This window comes from Procambarus clarkii, chromosome 13 (assembly GCF_040958095.1).
Source record: "Procambarus clarkii isolate CNS0578487 chromosome 13, FALCON_Pclarkii_2.0, whole genome shotgun sequence".
Classification (NCBI taxonomy): domain Eukaryota; kingdom Metazoa; phylum Arthropoda; class Malacostraca; order Decapoda; family Cambaridae; genus Procambarus; species Procambarus clarkii.
The window spans coordinates 23913040-23934941 of NC_091162.1; the positions used below are offsets into that span (position 1 = coordinate 23913040).

The 21902-nt window shown below is 48.8% G+C and overlaps 1 protein-coding gene across 1 annotated transcript in view; it reads right to left on the reverse strand.

Annotated features, from left to right (window-relative positions):
* The window catches only part of Invadolysin (leishmanolysin-like peptidase, invadolysin), a gene marked incomplete in the record, with an annotated part of 420119 nt that overhangs the window by 126568 nt on the left and 271649 nt on the right, over nucleotides 1–21902 (reverse strand). Inside the window, 1 exon segment of the mRNA XM_069323797.1 lies at nucleotides 9953–10053. Coding sequence (XP_069179898.1) covers nucleotides 9953–10053 — 101 coding nt within the window.

The following is a 21902-nucleotide window of genomic DNA, read 5'->3' on the forward strand; positions in this document are numbered from 1 at the left end:
ACTAGGCAGCTACACCCTGGCCACAGCAGCAGCAGCACTAGGCAGCTACACCCTGGCCACAGCAGCAGCAGCACTAGGCAGCTACACCCTGGCCACAGCAGCAGCAGCACTAGGCAGCTACACCCTGGCCACAGCAGCAGCAGCACCAGGCAGCTACACCCTGGCCACAGCAGCAGCAGCACTAGACAGCTACACCCTGGCCACAGCAGCAGCATTAGGCAGCTACACCCTGGCCACAGCAGCAGCACTAGGCAGCCACACCCTGGCCACAGCAGCAGCACTAGGCAGCTACACCCTGGCCACAGCAGCAGCAGCACTAGGCAGCTACACCCTGGCCACAGCAGCAGCACAGCAGCTACACCCTGGCCACAGCAGCAGCAGCACTAGGCAGCTACACCCTGGCCACAGCAGCAGCAGCACTAGGCAGCTACACCCTGGCCACAGCAGCAGCAGCACCAGGCAGCTACACCCTGGCCACAGCAGCAGCAGCACTAGACAGCTACACCCTGGCCACAGCAGCAGCACACTAGCAGCTACACCCTGGCCACAGCAGCAGCACTAGGCAGCTACACCCTGGCCACAGCAGCAGCACTAGGCAGCTACACCCTGGCCACAGCAGCAGCACTAGGCAGCTACACCTGGCCACAGCAGCAGCACTAGGCAGCTACACCCTGGCCACAGCAGCAGCACTAGGCAGCTACACCCTGGCCACAGCAGCAGCACTAGGCAGCTACACCCTGGCCACAGCAGCAGCACCAGGCAGCTACACCCTGGCCACAGCAGCAGCAGCACTAGACAGCTACACCCTGGCCACAGCAGCAGCACTAGGCAGCTACACCCTGGCCACAGCAGCAGCACTAGGCAGCTACACCCTGGCCACAGCAGCAGCAGCACTAGGCAGCTACACCCTGGCCACAGCAGCAGCAGCACTAGGCAGCTACACCCTGGCCACAGCAGCAGCACTAGGCAGCTACACCCTGGCCACAGCAGCAGCACTAGGCAGCTACACCCTGGCCACAGCAGCAGCAGCACTAGCAGCTACACCCTGGCCAGCAGCAGCAGCACTAGGCAGCTACACCCTGGCCACAGCAGCAGCAGCACTAGACAGCTACACCCTGGCCACAGCAGCAGCAGCACTAGGCAGCTACACCCTGGCCACAGCAGCAGCAGCACTAGGCAGCTACACCCTGGCCACAGCAGCAGCACACTAGGCAGCTACACCCTGGCCACAGCAGCAGCACTAGGCAGCTACACCCTGGCCACAGCAGCAGCAGCACTAGGCAGCTACACCCTGGCCACAGCAGCAGCACTAGGCAGCTACACCCTGGCACAGCAGCAGCAGCACTAGGCAGCTACACCCTGGCCACAGCAGCAGCACTAGCAGCTACACCCTGGCCACAGCAGCAGCAGCACTAGGCAGCTACACCCTGGCCACCAGCAGCACTAGGCAGCTACACCCTGGCCACAGCAGCAGCACTAGGCAGCTACACCCTGGCCACAGCAGCAGCACAGGCAGCTACACACCTGGCCACAGCAGCAGCACTAGGCAGCTACACCCTGGCCACAGCAGCAGCAGCACTAGGCAGCTACACCCTGGCCACAGCGCAGCAGCACTAGGCAGCTACACCCTGGCCACAGCAGCAGCAGCAGCACTAGGCAGCTACACCCTGGCCACGCAGCAGCAGCACTAGGCAGCTACACCCTGGCCACACAGCAGCAGCAGCACTAGGCATCTACACCCTGGCCACAGCAGCAGCACTAGGCAGCTACACCCTGGCCACAGCAGCAGCAGCAGCAGCACTAGGCAGCTACACCCTGGCCACAGCAGCAGCACTAGGCAGCTACACCCTGGCCACAGCAGCAGCAGCACTAGGCATCTACACCCTGGCCACAGCAGCAGCAGCACTAGGCAGCTACACCCTGGCCACAGCAGCAGCACTAGGCAGCTACACCCTGGCCACAGCAGCAGCACTAGGCAGCTACACCCTGGCCACAGCAGCAGCAGCACTAGGCAGCTACACCCTGGCCACCAGCAGCACTAGGCAGCTACACCCTGGCCACAGCAGCAGCACTAGGCATCTACACCCTGGCCACAGCAGCAGCACAGGCATCTACACCCTGGCCACAGCAGCAGCAGCACTAGGCATCTACACCCTGGCCACAGCAGCAGCAGCACTAGGCATCTACACCCTGGCCACAGCAGCAGCAGCACTAGGCATCTACACCCTGGCCACAGCAGCAGCAGCACTAGGCAGCCACACCCTGGCCACAGCAGCAGCACTAGGCAGCTACACCCTGGCCACAGCAGCAGCAGCACTAGGCATCTACACCCTGGCCACAGCAGCAGCAGCACTAGGCATCTACACCCTGGCCACAGCAGCAGCAGCACTAGCATCTACACCCTGGCCACAGCAGCAGCAGCAGCACTAGGCATCTACACCCTGGCCACAGCAGCAGCAGCAGCACTAGGCATCTACACCCTGGCCACAGCAGCAGCAGCACTAGGCATCTACACCCTGACCACCAGCAGCAGCAGCACTAGGCAGCTACACCCTGGCCACAGCAGCAGCAGCAGCACTAGGCATCTACACCTGGCCACAGCAGCAGCACCAGGCAGCTACACCCTGGCCACAGCAGCGACAGCCAGCACTAGGCATCTACACCCTGGCCACAGCAGCAGCACCAGGCAGCAAACACCCTGGCCACAGCAGCAGCAGCACTAGGCAGCTACACCCTGGCCACAGCAGCAGCAGCACTAGTCAGCTACACCCTGGCCACAGCAGCAGCACTAGTCAGCTACACCCTGGCCACAGCAGCAGCACCAGGCAGCTACACCCTGGCCACAGCAGCAGCAGCACTAGGCAGCTACACCCTGGCCCCCAGCAGCAGCAGCACTAGGCAGCTACACCCTGGCCACAGCAGCAGCAGCACTAGGCAGCTACACCCTGGCCACAGCAGCAGCAGCACTAGGCAGCTACACCCTGGCCACAGCAGCAGCAGCACTAGGCAGCTACACCCTGGCCACAGCAGCAGCAGCAGCAGCACTAGGCATCTACACCCTGGCCACAGCAGCAGCACTAGGCAGCCTACACCCTGGCCACAGCAGCAGCAGCACTAGGCAGCCACACCCTGGCCACAGCAGCAGCAGCACTAGGCAGCCACACCCTGGCCACACAGCAGCAGCACTAGGCAGCTACACCCTGGCCACAGCAGCAGCAGCACTAGGCAGCTACACCCTGGCCACAGCAGCAGCAGCACTAGGCAGCTACACCCTGGCCACAGCAGCAGCAGCACTAGGCAGCTACACCCTGGCCACAGCAGCAGCAGCACTAGGCAGCTACACCCTGGCCACAGCAGCACTAGGCAGCTACACCCTGGCCACAGCTGCAGCAACACTAGGCAGCCACAACCCTGGCCACAGCAGCAGCAGCACTAGGCAGCTACACCCTGGCCACAGCAGCAGCAGCAGCACTAGGCATCTACACCCTGGCCACAGCAGCAGCACTAGGCAGCCACACCCTGGCCACAGCAGCAGCAGCACTAGGCAGCCACACCCTGGCCACAACAGCAGCACTAGGCAGCTACACCCTGGCCACAACAGCAGCACTAGGCAGCTACACCCTGGCCACAGCACTGGCACTAGGCAGCCACACCCTGGCCACAGCAGCAGCACTAGGCAGGTACACCCTGGCCACAGCAGCAGCAGCACTAGGCAGCTATAACCCTGGCCACAGCAGCAGCAGCACTAGGCAGCTACACCCTGGCCACAGCAGCAGCACTAGGCAGCTACACCCTGGCCACAGCAGCAGCACTAGGCAGCTACACCCTGGCCACAGCACCGCACTAGGCAGCTACACCCTGGCCACAGGCAGCAGCACTAGGCAGCTACACCCTGCCCACAGCACCGGCACTAGGCAGTTACACCCTGGCCACAGCAGCAGCACTAGGCAGCTACACCCTGGCCACAGCACCGGCACTAGGCAGCTACACCCTGGCCACAGCACCGGCACTAGGCAGCTACACCCTGGCCACAGCAGCAGCACTAGGCAGCTACACCCTGGCCACAGCAGCAGCACTAGGCAGCTACACCCTGGCCACAGCAGCAGCACTAGGCAGCCACACCCTGGCCACAGCAGCAGCACTAGGCAGCTACACCCTGGCCACAGCAGCAGCACTAGGCAGCTACACCCTGGCCACAGCAGCAGCACTAGGCAGCTACACCCTGGCCACAGCAGCAGCACTAGGCAGCCACACCCTGGCCACAGCAGCAGCACTAGGCAGCCACACCCTGGCCACAGCAGCAGCACTAGGCAGCCACACCCTGGCCACAGCAGCAGCAGCACTAGGCAGCCACACCCTGGCCACAGCAGCAGCAGCACTAGGCAGCCACACCCTGGCCACAGCAGCAGCACTAGGCAGCTACACCCTGGCCACAGCAGCAGCACTAGGCAGCCACCCTGGCCACAGCAGCAGCAGCACTAGGCAGCTACACCCTGGCCACAGCACTAGGCAGCCACACCCTGGCCACAGCAGCAGCAGCTGTAACATACTATAGACTACAGTTGATGCGAGTAATAAGATGAATCCAATAATGCCAACTACCACAATATTGATCAATAGCATCTCCTACCTGCTTAATGGTTGTGTGGCAATTATATTACGAGTAATATTATTGTTCCAACTTCTCAGGAGTTTCACTGCAGATAACCAGACGTGCTTGTAAGTCCACACAACCTACACATAAGAATTCCACATTTCAGGAAGTTGTACATTAATGTTAGAGGCAGTAATTATAGTGAATATATCTTGCCAAGTGTAGAGGCATCACCAAGGACGGCCGGAGGTAACCTACTAGTATTGGCCCACTTGGCACCGTCAGAACAAATGTAATATAACTGTTGGCACATCTGCTGTGCCAACAGTTACAGCCCCACTCCTGTGCCAGGTAAGTCCACTACGGCCTCACCATATCTCGTGCTACTTGTTACTTTTTGTTCCGTGTAGCTCAATCTAAGACCAACAACAACATTGTAATATAAACCCTCAATTCAGAGGTCATCATTCATGCCCGAGGCTTGCTTGCTTACTCTTGGGTGGCTTACTCATCATCATCAATCATATTGTCATCCATCTAACACGAACAGTGGTTCAGTACAGACTGTGGAAGGATACCACGGATCTTCAGCACCAGCGACATTCATCAGCAACAGTGTAACACTCTACAAATTCAGTTCCTCCTCCTCCACAAGACTCTCCAGCATCGCTACAGAGCAGACAGCCAGAGTCTGGCCGTTCTCGAACTAACAGATCTCGTCCCGTATTCCAGCCCGAGGCCAGGCTTGACTTGTGAGAGTTTGGTCCACCAGGCTGTTCCTTGGAGCGGCCAGCAGGCCCACATACCCACCACAGCCCGGTTGGTCCAGCACTTTTTTTTAGAAAACAATCTAGTTTCCTCTTGAAGATGTCCACCGTTGTTCCGGCAATATTTCTTATACTCGCTGGGAGGGTGTTGAACAACCGTGGACCTCTGATGTTTATACAGTGTTCTCTGATTGTGCCTATGGCACCTCTGCTCTTCACTGGTTCTATTCTGCATTTTCTTCCATATCGTTCACTCCAGTACGTTGTTTATTTGACTGTGTAGATTGGTACTTGGCCCTCCAGTATTTTCCAGGTGTATATTATTTGGTATCTCTCTCGTCTCCTTTCTAGTGAGTACATTTGGAGAGCCTTGAGACGATCCCAATAATTTAGGTGCTTTATCGCGGCTATGCGTGCCGTATATGTTCTCTGTATTCCCTCTATTTCAGCAATCTCTCCTGCTCTGAAGGGGGAAGTGAGTACTGAGCAGTACTCGAGACGGGACAACACAAGTGACTTGAAGAGTACAACCATTGTGATGGGATCCCTGGATTTGAAAGTTCTCGTAATCCATCCTATCATTTTCCTGACTGACGCGATATTTGCTTGGTTATGCTCCCTAAACGTTAGGTCGTCAGACATCATTATTCCCAAACCCTTGACATGCTGTTTTCCTACTATGGGCAGATTCTATTGTGTTTGTATTATCTGTACTGTACCCTGTATTATGTTTCAGGTCCTCATTCAGCTCAAGCTCTGTGCTCCTGGTCTCGTCTCAAGCACCACCTTACATTAAGAACATAAGAACATAAGAACAAAGGCAACTGCAGAAGGCCTATTGGCCCATACGAGGCAGCTCCTATTTATAACCACCGAATCCCACTCATATACATGTCCAACCCATGCTTGAAACAATCGAGGGACCCCACCTCCACAATGTTACGCGGCAATTGGTTCCACAAATCAACAACCCTGTTACTGAACCAGTATTTACCCAAGTCTTTCCTAAATCTAAACTTATCCAAGTTATACCCATTGTTTCGTGTTCTGTCTTGTGTTGATACTTTTAATACCCTATTAATATCCCCTTTGTTATGTCCAGTCATCCACTTGTAAACCTCTATCATGTCACCCCTAACTCTTCGCCTTTCCAGTGAATGCAACTTAAGCTTTGTTAATCTTTCTTCATATGAAAGATTTCTAATTTGGGGAATTAACTTAGTCATCCTACGCTGGACACGTTCAAGTGAATTTATATCCATTCTATAATATGGCGACCAAAACTGAACTGCATAATCTAAATGGGGCCTAACTAGAGCAAGATATAGCTTGAGAACCACACCAGGTGTCTTGTTACTAACGCTGCGATTAATAAATCCCAGTGTCCTATTTGCCTTATTACGAACATTTATGCATTGATCCTTTTGTTTTAAATTCTTACTAATCATAACTCCCAGATCCCTTTCGCAATTCGACTTCGCAATCTCAACACCATCTAGCTCGTATCTTGTAACTTTATCATCATTACCTAACCTCAGAACTTTACATTTATCAGCATTAAACTGCATCTGCCATCCTTCGACCATTTCAAAACCCTATCTAGATCAACTTGAAGTGATAGTGAGTCCTCCTCCGAATTAATTTCCTTACGATTTTTCGTATCATCGGCAAATTTGCAAATGTTGCTACTCAAACCTGAATCTAAATCATTTATATATATTATAAACAACAGAGGTCCCAAGACAAAGCCCTGAGGCACTCCACTTACAACATTTTCCCACTCTGACTTGACTCCATTTATACTAACTCTCTGTTTCCTTTGGTATAGCCATGCCCTAATCCAGCTTAATATAGCACCCCCAATACCATGAGACTCTATCTTTTTAATCAGTCTTTCATGTGGCACTGTATCAAAAGCTTTGCTAAAGTCAAGGTACACAACATCGCAATCCTTACCACTATCAACTGCCTCAACTATACTAGAATAAAAAGATAACAAATTTGTTAAACATGAACGGCCATTTATAAAACCATGTTGTGACTCAATTATTAATTTATGTTTTTCAAGATAAAGACGAATTTTATTTGCTATTATTGATTCGAGTAACTTTCCCACAATAGACGTTAGGCTAATTGGTCGATAGTTAGACGCAAGTGATCTATCTCCTTTCTTAAAAACTGATATCACATTAGCAACTTTCCAAAACTCTGACACTCTGCCTGACTCTATTGATTTATTAAATATGGTTGACAGTGGGTCACAAAGCTCCTCTTTGCATTCTTTAAGCACCCTGGCAAACACTTCATCCGGCTCTGGGGATTTGTTTGGTTTGAGTTTTACTATTTGTTTAAGAACATCCTCCCTTAACATTACCAACAACCAACTGCTGTAAGCAAGACTATAATAAATAAATATAACAAAACACTAAAGTCTTAGCGTCTTGTTACCCAAAGTCGTATACATAAACATACATTACGCTGAGTCACGGACCCACACATTGTTATTCATACCTGCCACTCTGTATGTTATTAGTATACAGGGTGTGGCTACAGGGTACAGAATACAGGGTGTGGCTACAGGGGACAACATACAGGGTGTGGCTACAGGGTACAGAATACAGGGTGTGGCTACAGGGGACAACATACAGGGTACAGCATACAGGGTGTGACTATAGGGTACAGCATACAGGGTGTGGCTACACGGTGCGTAATACAAGGTGTGACTACAGGGTACAGCATACAGGGTGTGGCTACAGGGTACAGCATACAGGGTGTGGCTACAGGGTACAGCATACAGGGTGTGACTATAGGGTACAGCATACAGGGTGTGGCTACAGGGTACAGCATACAGGGTGTGGCTACAGGGTACAGCATACAGCGTGTGGCTACAGGGTACAGCATACAGCGTGTGGCTACAGGGTACAGCATACAGCGTGTGGCTACAGGGTACAGCATACAGGGTGTGGCTACAGGGTACAGCATACAGGGTGTGGCTACAGGGTACAGCATACAGGGTGTGGCTACAGGGTACAGCATACAGGGTGTGACTATAGGGTACAGCATACAGGGTACAGCATACAGGGTGTGGCTACAGGGTACAGCATACAGGGTGTGGCTACAGGGTACAGCGTTCAGGGTGTGGCTACAGGGTGCAGCATACAGGGTGTGGCTACAGCATACAGCGTGTGGCTACAGGGTACAGCATACAGGGTGCAACTACTGGGTACAGCATACAGGGTGTGGCTACAGGGTACAGCATACAGGGTGTGGCTACAGGGTACAGCATACAGGGTGTGGCTACAGGGTACAGCATACAGGGTGTGGCTACAGGGTACAGCATACAGGGTGTGGCTACAGGGTACAGCATACAGGGTGTGACTACAGGGTACAGCATACAGGGTGTGGCTACAGGGTACAGCATACAGGGTGTGACTATAGGGTACAGCATACAGGGTGTGGCTACAGGGTACAGCATACAGGGTGTGGCTACAGGGTACAGCATACAGGGTGTGGCTACAGGGTACAGCATACAGGGTGTGACTACAGGGTGTGGCTACAGGGTACAGCATACAGGGTGTGACTATAGGGTACAGCATACAGGGTGTGGCTACAGGGTACAGCATACAGGGTGTGACTACAGGGTACAGCATACAGGGTGTGGCTACAGGGTACAGCATACAGGGTGTGGCTACAGGGTACAGCGTTCAGGGTGTGGCTACAGGGTGCAGCATACAGGGTGTGGCTACAGGGTGCAGCATACAGGGTGTGGCTACAGGGTGCAGCATACAGGGTGTGGCTACAGGGTACAGCATACAGGGTGTGACTACAGGGTACAGCATACAGGGTGTGGCTACAGGGTACAGCATACAGGGTGTGACTACAGGGTACAGCATACAGGGTGTGGCTACAGGGTACAGCATACAGGTGTGACTACAGCATACAGGGTGTGGCTACAGGGAACAGCATACAGGGTGTGGCTACAGGGAACAGCATACAGGGTGTGGCTACAGGGAACAGCATGCAGGGTGTGGCTACAGCATACAGGGTGTGGCTACAGGGTACAGCATACAGGGTGTGACTACAGCATACAGGGTGTGGCTACAGGGTACAGCATACAGGGTGTGACTACAGCATACAGGGTGTGGCTACAGGGTACAGCATACAGGGTGTGCTACAGGGTACAGCATACAGGGTGTGACTACAGGGTACAGCATACAGGGTGGTGGCTACAGGGTACAGCATACAGGGTGTGACTACAGCATACAGGGTGTGGCTACAACATACCGGGTGAACACACTGGGTGTAGCGTCAGCACAAGCGGGCCACATAGGCAGCTACACCCTGGCCACACTATAACATGTTGCTACACCACATTAAACAACATGTGGGATATACTGTGGTGGGATTACAGGTTATTCATGCCCGTGCACCTCTTGGCTGGCTTAATCTTCATCAATGACTAAATGAGCATGGAGGGGTGAAGGGGGGGCATGGTGGAGAGGGGGGCGTGGAGGGAGGGGCACGGTGGGGAGGGAGGAGGGGCGGGGAGGGAGAGTGGGAGGGACGGGGAGGGCGGGGAGAGAGGACTTACCCGTAGACAGAGTCGTCGTAGTAGAGGGAGATCCTGAGAGGCTGGTCCAGGCTGCGCTTCCTCACGTGGTGGACGTCCTCCAGGTGCACGCCCAGCGTCACCTGTGTGCACACACATGACTCTCATTACTTTATCATATACACGGAACACCTACACGTACATGACACACACGGAACACCTACACGTACATCACACACACGGAGCACCTACACGTACATGACACACACGGAACACCTACACGTACATCACACACACGGAGCACCTACACGTACATGACATACACGGACAAGCAGCAGCAGCTGTAGCGTATGGAAGCGGGGGGGAGGAGGGGGCGCCACGAGCCACCCACAGGGTCCTCGGCTCCCACGGTGCCAGGAGTCACCCACGGGGTCCCCGGCTCCCACGGTGCCAGGAGTCACCCACGGGGTCCCCGGCTCCCACCACCATGCACAAGGAGATCACATGATCACATTACGTGACGTATCACTGAGAAAATCAGTAGGAGCCATGAGGAGGGTTCGAACCTTTACACTGGGTACTCCAAAACTTCCAAAAACCCTAGTGGATAGCAATATCCACTGAGCTGGATATTTATTGCTATCCACCGAGTTGTTTGGAAGTTTGCCGTAGCAAAGCACGTCGTACATATTATAATAATATATGCAGTGAGGAAATTCGCCCAAAGAATGTGTTATATTTACCATATTTTTCTGGGTTTGAAACTTTTGTGAAGGCCTTGAAACGTTTTGATATACATGTATTGTTTAATTACAAAATTACTGTTGGTAAACTAATAGTTAGAAACAGCCCTCGTAGTGATAATTGTGTCATTTATAAAACACCTTGTAAAGACTGTAATAAGTTCTACGTTGGGCAAACATCTAACGATTTAAAATGTAGAATTTCGCAACATAAATACTCTGTAAGACACGGCCAATTATCTAATGCTTTGTTCATTTGTCAGAAAATTCTTACCAAATTGATTAGGAAATGGCTTCTTCAATAACGAATGGTAAAATTACTTTCAATAGGAACATAATTAAATCTGTTTAATACAGATTACAAAATCATGTAATTTGAACAACAGCAGTGGTTTGTATAATTTAGATCCATTTTGATTGTTCAGTTAAAGGGAGATTTGAGTAGGATCATTGATACACATTTGTCTCACTAATACCGTGTTAATATCCACTATCTTATTCTATTATTATTATTATATATGTATCGGCCTACTGACCCATATTATGCAGCTCCTAATGTATATCCACACAATACCATTCATATATTTGTCAGTGTACCTCACTTCACTTCACCTCTCTCTCTCTCTCCTGCCTATATGTGTTCAAATCTATGAGCTTGTAAATCCATCCTTCTGAAGATGTATTACTAAATATGAAAGTACTTTAGGAAATTCATGTTTCAATTCTTCCTTCGTGGTCTGACACTGTCACATTTTTCATCACGTGTTAACTTTCGTGATTTACACACACACATATAAGACAGTGTCAGACCACGGAGAATTGAAACAGGAATTTCCTAAGTACTTTCGTATTTAATAATACATCTTCAGAAGGATGAAGATGTGTGTGTGTGTGTGTGTGTATTATATATATATAATGAAGTACCTAGCAGCCAAAACGTCGTACTTGGCCTACTATGCAAGGCCCGATTTGCCTAATAAGCCAAGTTTTCCTGAATTTATATAATTTTCTAATTTTTTTCTTATGAAATAATAAGTCTGTCCATTTCATTATGTATAAGTTAATTTGTTTAAATTTGAGTTTAAACTAACGTAGATATATGACCAAACCTAACCAACCCTAACCTAACCTATCCAACCCTAACCTAACCTAACCAACCCTAACCTAACCTAACCAACCCTAACCTAACCTAACCTATAAAGATAGATTAGGTTAGGTTAGGTAGGGTTGGTTAGGCTCGGTCATATATCTACGTTAATTTTAACTCCAATAAAAAAAATTGACCTCATACATAATGAAATGGGTAGCTTTATCATTTCATAAGGAAAAAATTAGAGAAAATATATTAATTCAGGAAAACTTGGCTTATTAGGCAAATCGAGCCTTGCATAGTAGGCTGAGAAGTGCGTTCTGGCTACTAGGTACGACATATATATATATATATATATATATATATATATAATATATATATATATATATATATATATATATATATATATATATATATATAAAGGAGTAGTTAGACTAGACTTGCATCAGTGGCTATGGACGGGGGGTCCAGGCCATTGGCTAGGTATTATGCGTTCAGTTCACTCACGAAACGATGGTCTAATTAATCATCTAGTCTAATGATGTTTATTAGTCAACAAAGAGTAGTGTTTGAAAACATCAAGACATGGGTTAACATTTAAGGGTAAGGCAGGTTACAGGGAGTTTATGAGGTTGTATTTAGTTTTTCTTTTAAACTGGTTGAGAGAGGTACAGATCTTGACACGATTGGGAAGGTCATTCCACATTCTCGTTACCTTGTATTGTAGAGCATTTCTAGTTTGTTGAGGCGCACTCTTGGAATATCAAATAGGTATTTTTTTCTGGTGTGATGCTCATGGGTTCTGTTATAATCTTTTAGAAAGTGTTGAAGGTCATGATTGGCATTATAGTTCAGAGTTTTAAATATACACAGTATACTTGAGAGGATGTGCAGTGACTTAATATCTAACATAAACAAAGATATAAGTAAGGTTACCGAGTGCTGTCTGGGGCCAGAGTTAGAGATTGTTCTAATAGCAGCGTTGTGTTGAGTAATTAGAGGACGTAGATGGTTTTAGGTAGTAGAGCCCCAAGCACTGTTAATGGGGGTGATGCCGGCCACGTCTGTTTGGATCTTTAGCATGTCACTCTTTCCTAAGGCGTGTCCGTCTATGGGGGCGGTGCTAACTTTATAGTGTTTGTTGTGTCAAGGTGATGGCGGGGTGTGGTGCCGCGCTGCCCTCAGCTCGGGGTGTGGCACAGGAGATGGAGTCAGACTGTGAGCAGTAATGGTGTGGAGGGAAGTGGCGTGCATGACGTGCGGAGTGGAGGCCAGTGATGTAGTGCCACCACCACTTCACATTCCTCCCACTTACAGCACACAAGAGTAATTAAGAGGAGATAACACCACGGGGACGAGAGACAGAAAACGGAGGATGGAGGAGGATAGACTAGTCTGGAGTTACTCGGGTGGCATCACCGCGTCATGGCTTGGGCCTGGACACAGCTCACTGCTGCTAGTACACTAGCAGTGACGGACACACCAACATTAACGTGGATGTGTCCGTCTGTATGGTCTATGTATATGTTCTGCTTGTGTCTAGACCAACTAATTATTACTACTACTACCGGGAGGGTCCCGGTAGTACAGTCGGGCACGTTCTCGACGCACACTCGAGAATTCCGGGTTCGAATCCCGCCCTGGTGGGACAGAAATGGTTGGGCACATTTCCTTTCACCTAATGGTCTGTTCACCTAGCAGTAAGTTGGTACTCAGGAGTTAGTCAGCTTGTTGCGGGGTTGCATCCTAGACGGGGTCAGTAATATGGCCTTGGGGGGGGGGGGAGTCCTCGATAAAAGCCTAACGTGTATGAATACACTCTGGTGAAGTATGGATCTCAGAGTACCATGTTTTCAGATGTGACAGGAAACACCGGCTACAGGGTGGGGTCAGCCTCTAATGTAGACACACTCATCTGTACTGAGCTGCTAAACACCACTAACAATATGGTGGAAGTGCTGATAATCAAAATAGAGATCTTAAATGTAGTTATTGTCCTTGTATATAAGTCACCGGAGGCAAATCACCAGCAGTTTCAAGACCAACTGATGAAAACAGAACACAGCTTGGAAAACCTCACAAATCCAGCCCCGGACACCATCCTGCTTGGGGACTTTAACCTACGGCAATGGAATGCACCTGGCTAATACAGGTATATCAGAAAGAATACCAGGAAGTAGCCTAAATGAACAGGCACATGCAAATGACCTGCTACAGATGTGCGACTGGTTTGCCTTAAACCAGCAAATAGTAGAACCAACCAGAAAAAAAGGTCAACGGAAAGATTGATGATATTCTGGAGAGATACAAGAATTCTGCACCAAGATTGTAACCTTCTGTTAAATTGTCTGAATGTCTATTTCAAACTGTCTATATACCAAGTCATATAAGTATTTGTGTGTACGTCTCGTAACATACTACATGTGTAAAGGAAAAAATTGTATGTTTATCACTCAGAATGTTCGGTAATATGTTTATTGTTTGTGATGCGTCTATATATGTATGAACACGTTGTACTGATCTGGGTGAGAATAGCTTGAGCTACCTCATCCCTTTGTGTGTGTTTTACCTCAAACTTATTTCAATTTCATTTTCAAAACCAGAAAAGAGAACACGTTGGACCTCATTTTCACTAATAATGATGAATTGATCAGGAACATAATGATTACAAATACCTGTTACTCAGATCACAACTTAATTGAAGTTATAACAACCATGGGGAGTAGACCTTCACAACCAGTCCCCAGCCCCAGTGGAGGAGAATTCAGCAAATAGAACTTCAATTATAAACAGATAAACTGGGAGCAAATAAACCAGGATTTCACAGAAATAAACTGGGAAGAACAGCTAGAAAATGCGAACCTGAACCAGTGCCTGGAAAAAATAAGCTCAGTAGCACTAGAAATATGTTCAAACCGCATACCCCTAAGAAAAAAGAGGAAGAGATGCAGATTGGAACGGGAACGTCGTTCCCTATATAGGCGAAGAAAACGAATCGCGGAACAACTTGAGAGTCGCACCCTATCTCAAGAACGGCGAAGAAGGTTAGGTAGAGAAATAGAAACAATTGAACTCAAGCTACAAGAATCATACAAAACCCAGGAAAGACAGAAAAAGGTCATCAGTGAAAGAAATTCGAAATATTTTTTCCCGTATGCAAAATCAAGATCAAAAACCACATCTAGTATCGGGCCCCTGCGAAAGGGAGATGGAACTTTCACTGATGACAACAAAGAAATGAGCGAGTTACTGAGGACGCAGTACGACTCTGTTTTCAGCGAGCCATTAAACGCACTAAAGATTGATAACCCAAATTAATTTTTCATGGATATGATATCAACATCAAATCATATATCAGATATCACCCTATCCCCACTGGATTTTGAGGAAACCATAGACAGTATGCCTATGCACTCTGCACCAGGCCCGGATTCTTGGAACTCCATATTCATCAAGAACTTAAAAAAAAAACACTATCGCAGGCCCTTCACATTCTGTGGAGGCGTTATCCCTGACATACTATAAACAGCAGAGATAGCACCACTCCATAAAGGAGGAAATAAGGCAGAGGCAAAAAATTACAGATCGATAGCACTAACATCGCACATCATAAAAATCTTTGAGAGAGTGCTAAGTAAGATAGATCACAAAATGCATTAAATCACAGCATCTCCATAACCCCGGACAACATGGTTTCAGAACAGGGCACTCTTGCCTGTCACAGTTGCTGGACCACTATGACATGGCATTAGATGCTATGGAAGACAAACAAAACGCTGACGTAATTTACACAGTTTTCACAAAAGCCTTCGACAAATGTGACCATGGTGTTATTGTACATTAACTCCCTGTTTATGAATGAAAACAGTTTACACACAAATCACAACTGATGACGATCAAACATTTCTCGAGATGCTTGAATACATTGGTGGTAAATGTGCCGCTGCCTCGGAACTCTTCACACCACTCATGGAGGAGGTGGATGACATAAGTAAAGTAACTCCCTGCTTCAATAGGCGATGCACGGACACTAAACAAAGAACAAAAAACTGGAAAAAGCAGAGAAATGGGAAAAGAGAACAAGAGAGAGGCACTAAAGAGAACGAGGAATACACCCAAACTAGGAGAGAAGACGAGAGGCACTTTGAAAGTGACATTGCTGCTAAAGCGAAGAAACAACCAAAGCCGTTTTATAGCCATACACGAAGAAAAGCGTCTGGAAGACCATGGACCATATTGAGGCAAGAAAGGGAAGCTCTCACAGAGAATGACAAAGAGGTATGTGGGGAACACAAGCACGCACGCACTCATGCACGCACATACCCAAACCCATCACACAATCATTTCAGGTGGTCTATACATTATAACCAGCATGGATTCCAAGGTTGCATTATTGTTCCTTGATGGGGTTCTGGGAGTTGTTCTACTCCCCAAGCCCGGCCCGAGGCCAGGCTTGACTTGTGAGAGTTTGGTCCACCAGGCTGTTGCTTGGAGCGGCCCGCAGGCCCACACACCCACCACAGCCCAGTTGGTCCGGCAATATTTCTTATGCTCGCTGGGACGGTGTTGAACAACCGCGGACCTCTGATGTTTATACAGTGTTCTCTGGTTGTGCCTATGGCATATTGGAATACACATCACCAGTATGGAATCCGCAACTTGTGAAACAAAAACTAAAATTCAAAAAGTAGAGAGGTTTGCAACAAGACTGATGCCAGAGCCACGAGGGTCGTGCTACGAACACAGGCTGATGCCACTAAATCTCACAGCCTTAGAGGATAGAAGGACCAAAGATAACATGATCACAACATATATGACACTGAGGGGGAGTAGATCAGGTGGAGAAGGATGGCCTCTTCAGAGAGAGAGCAGGACAAGAGGACACAGGTCCAAGCTGGAAACACAAATGAGCCGAAGGGAAGTAAGAAAGTGCCCGTATCTATCACGGGTAGTTAACATGTGCAATGTTCTACCAGAGGAAGTTGTGGAAGAGACCTCCATCCACAACTTTAAGGCCTAATTCGACAAAGAATCTCAAAGTCAGAGTAGTGAGGTTGTAGCGGAACAAGTACACGGCTAGGAGGAGGGGCGTACAGAGCTAGATCTCACTCCTACGGAGGCGCTAATAGGGAAGTACAATGTTCAAGAGAAGGAATGATTCCAACAGCAAAAACAAGTGTTGTGTCCGGTGGTGGGGGGGGGGGGGGGGAAGGTTCCAGTTTATCCCGTGTGTTCAAGCGGCACCACTTGTGTAACGTTGTGTTCACAGGTGTTGAGAGAGCACGTCACAACACAGTCAACACACTCGTCAGTGTGTGACGTGTGACACCAACTATTCTTGCTCCACGGCCTCTCACATGTACTGTCCCTCCACCTGTACACTGCCTCTAGCACGCGCACGCACCCGCACGCACGCGCACACACACACACAGAGGACACACAGAAACAGGCAGGTGTAGCTGGTAAGGTGCTCCAATGGATAAGGGAGTATCTAAGCAATAGGAAGCAGAGAGTTGCGGTGAGGGGTGAGACCTCAGAGTGGCGTGAAGTCACCAGTGGAGTCCCACAGGGCTCTGTACTCGGTCCTGTCTTGTTTCTAATATATGTAAATGATCTCCCGGAGGGTATCGATTCATTTCTCTCAATGTTTGGTGACGATGCCAAAATTATGAGAAGGATTAAGACAGAGGAGGACTGCTTGAACTTCAAGAAGACCTGGACAAACTGAAGGAATGGTCAAACAAATGATTGTTAGAATTTAACACAAGCAAATGTAATGTAATGAAGATATGTGTAGGAAGCAGGAGGCCAGATACAAGGTATCATCTGGGAGATGAAATACTTCAAGAGTCAGAGAGAGAGAAAGACCTGGGGGTTGATATCACGCCAGACCTGTCTCCTGCAGCACATATCAAGAGGATAACATCAGCGGCATATGCCAGGCTGGCCAACATAAGAACGGCATTCAGAAACTTGTGTAAGGAATCTTTCAGAACATTATATACCACATATGTCAGACCAATCCTGGAGTATGCGGCTCCAGCATGGAGTCCATATCTAGTCAAGGATAAGACCAAACTGGAAAAGGTTCAAAGGTTTGCCACCAGACTAGTACCCGAGCTGAGAGGTATGAGCTACGAGGAGAGACTGCGGGAATTAAACCTCACTTCGCTGGAAGACAGAAGAGTTAGGGGTGACATGATCACCACATTCAAGATTCTCAAGGCAATTGATAGGGTAGATAAAGACAGGCTATTTAACACAAGGGGCACACGCACTAGGGGACACAGGTGGAAACTGAGTGCCCAAATGAGCCACAGAGATATTAGAAAGAACTTTTTTAGTGTCAGAGTGGTGGACAAATGGAATGCATTAGGAAGTGATGTGGTGGAGGCTGACTCCATACACAGTTTCAAGTGTAGATATGATAGAGCCCGATAGGCTCAGGAATCTGTACACCTGTTGATTGACGGTTGAGAGGCGGGACCAAAGAGCCAGAGCTCAACCCCCACAAACACAACTAGGTGAGTACAACTAGGTAAGTACAACTAGGTGAGTACCCCCCCCCCCCTCCAGGAAGCAGCAGCCTGTACTAATATCAGTGCCACAAATAAAGACCTAATCACAACGTAGTCAATACCACGGGAGGAAAGCAAGCGTGACCATGGACAGATGTGTAGAGGCGGGAAGCAATACTTGTGAGCACCAACGGTAATGATGGAACACCCCCCCCCCCCCCGGGAGGCAGACCACACCTTCCTGCACAGGTCTGTAGTGAAGATACCCCCAGATGCCTTATATGTGGGTGGCGGGGCACAAGGGCTCAGACTCTCTCTCCATACACATGTGTCGGCATACATATGACGCTCTCCATACACGCGTGAGCACATATATGACTACGCGAGAGGAGATATCACATGAGTGCCGTCACAGCCTCGAGCCTCGCCGTCACTACCACCTTCACTAGCAGTCACGGCCGCCGCCACCGTGACGGCTCTCTGGGTGGTTACCACCAAGTGTCAGGTGTGGAGCCCTACACCACCACCACCAGGTCAGGTGTGGAGCCCTACACCACCACCACCAGGTCAGGTGTGGAGCCCTACACCACCACAACCCGTCACACCAACACTACACCACCAGGTCAGGTGTGGAGCCCTACACCACCAACACACCACCACAGGTCAGGTGTGGAGTACACACGTGCCAGAACTGAACGTCAGGATGTATTTACCGTGGCAATTTCTCATTTTTATTAATTTGTGCATAACATATTTTGTTGGTTCTAATTGAACTGAAACATCAGCGTAGCGAAGCATTAGCTCCTGTCTCTTGTAGAGGCGCAGCTACTCTACTCTACTCTCTCATATATATATATATATATATATATATATATATATATATATATATATATATATATATATATATATATATATATATATATATATACAGGAGGCATACAGGCACACCAGTTACAGGAGACAATACTGGTGACTATGGCGACTGTGGAGTAAAGTAACCATGCACGTGAGGCCTCCCACAACAGTCGACTGGTGTGACGGTGAAGCAACACACATCAACTACGTCACTGAGCCAATGAGGCCACACATGTAGGTGTGGGGGTAGGTTACCCCAGACACCGTACACAGTACTCAGACTACTGTGTAGCCCCGTGGAGGTGGCCGTGGTGCAGGGAGGGGAGTGGCCGCAGTGGCCGCGGAGCAGGGCAGGAGAGGACGCGGCTGGCGTCCCCACACACACACACACACACACACACACACACACACACACACACACACACACACACACACACACACACACACACACACACACACACACACGGGCGATTTCAACCATGGAAAGATTGACTGGGAGAATGGGGACCCACATGGAGGTGCAGATACGTGGAGAGCTAAACTCTTGGAAGTGGCAACAAGGAACTTTCTGAGCCAGCACGTCAGGGAACCCACAAGAGTGAGAGGCAATGATGAACCAGCTAGACTCAACTTGATATTCACCCTGAATGAGTCAGAAATAAGGGAAGTTAAAGTTGAAGCCCCAATAGGAATGAGTGACCACAGTGTACTGACCTTTGAGTACTTGGTGGAGGTAGGGATAACCTATCCAAGGTTGGGATCGGAAGAAAAGACTAAATTACCGAAGAGGAAAATATGACGAGATGAGGAACTTCCTAAGGGGAATACCTTGGGAAACAGAACTTAAGAGACAAGACTGTACAGGATATCATGGACTATGTCACCCAGGAAGCTGCAGTCAGGTTTATCCCAGTCCAAAAGGAGAAAAAGAAAAAACAGAAAAACCCATGGTTCAACCAGGAATGCAAGGTAGCGAAGTAACTGAGTAAAAGAACATGGAGAAACTACAGAAATAACAGAACACCAGAGAGCAGGGAGAGATACCAGAGGGCCAGAAATGAGTACCTCAGAGTGAGGAGGGAAAAAGAGACAGTTTGAATATGACATCGCGAGCAAAGCCAAGACCCAACCAAAGCTGCTTCACAACCACATCAGGAGGAAAACAGCAGTGAAGGAACAAGTGATGAAACTGAACAATGGGGAGAAGAGATACACAGAGAATGACAAGGTGGTGTGTGAAGAACTCAACAAGAGATTCCAGGTCTTCACAATGGAACAAGGAGAAGCCCCTGCACTAAATGAGGTGGCAAACCAAGCAACCTGAGAGGAATTTGACTTCACCAGTGATGAGGTCAAAAGGTGTTTGTTTGAGCTGGATGTGAAAGGCTGTTGGGCCTGATAGAATCTCACCTTGGATACTAAAGGAAGGTGCAGAAGCACTAAGTGTGCCACTCTCTATGGTGTATAACAGGTCACTGGAAACAGGAGACCTACCAGAAAGTTGGAATACACCTAACTTAGGCAACAGGAAACAGCGAGTAACTGTGAAGGGAGAGACATCAGAGTGACGAGATGTCACCAGCGGAGTCCCACAGGGCTCAGTACTTGGACCCATCCTGTTTCTAATACATGTAAACGATCTTCCGGAGGGTATAGACTCGTTCCTCTCAATGTTTGCTGATGATGCAAAAATTATGAGAAGAATCAAGACAGATGAAGATAGACAGACTACAGGATGACCTGGATAAACTGGAGGAATGGTCTAGAAAATGGCTGCTAATGTTCAACTCGGGAAAGTGTACAATAATGAAATTAGGCGAAGGGAGTAGGAGGCTGAACACAAGGTACCATCTGGGAGGTGAAATCCTGCAAGAGTCAAATACAGTAGAGAGAAAGATCTAGGGGTTGATATCACACCGAACCTGTCCCCAGAGGCCCACATCAAAAGGATATCATCAGCGGCATATGCTAGGTTGGCCAACATAAGAACTGTATTTAGCAACTTGTGTAAGGAATCGATCAGGACCTTGTATATCACTTATGTCAGACCAATCCTGGAATATGCAGCTCCAGCCTGGAGTCCATACCTAGTTAAAAACAAGACGAAGTTAGAGAAGATTCAGCGGTATGCCACCAGGCTCGTCCCGGAACTGAGAGGAATGAGCTACGAGGAAAGGCTAAAGGAGCTGATCCTCACGTCCCTGGAAAACAGAAGAGTAAGGGGAGACATGATAACCACCTACAAAATTCTCAGGGGAATTGACAGGGTGGACAAAGACAAACTCTTCAGCACGGGTGGGACACGAACAAGGGGACACAGGTGGAAACTTAGCACCCAGATGAGCCACAGAGACGTTAGAAAGAACTTTTTCAGTGTCAGAGTAGTTAATAAATGGAATCTCTAAGAAGTAATGTGGTGGAGGCTGACTCCATACACAATTTCAAATGTAGATATGATAGAGCCCAGTAGGCTCAGGAATCTGTACACCAGTTGATTGACAGTTGAGAGGCGGGACCAGAGAGACAAAGCTCAACCCCCGCAAGCACAACTAGGTGAATACACACACACACACACACACAACTGACACACAAAAGAAACTAAACAAAAGGGCATGGAGGAACTTCTGGAATAACAGAACACCAGAAAGCAGAGAGAGATACCAGAGAACCAGGAATGAGTATGTCAGGGTGAGAAGAGAAGCAGAGAAAAGTTATGAAAATGATATAGCAAACAAAGCCAAGACCGAACCAAAGCTACTCCACAGTCACATCAGAAGGAAAACAAC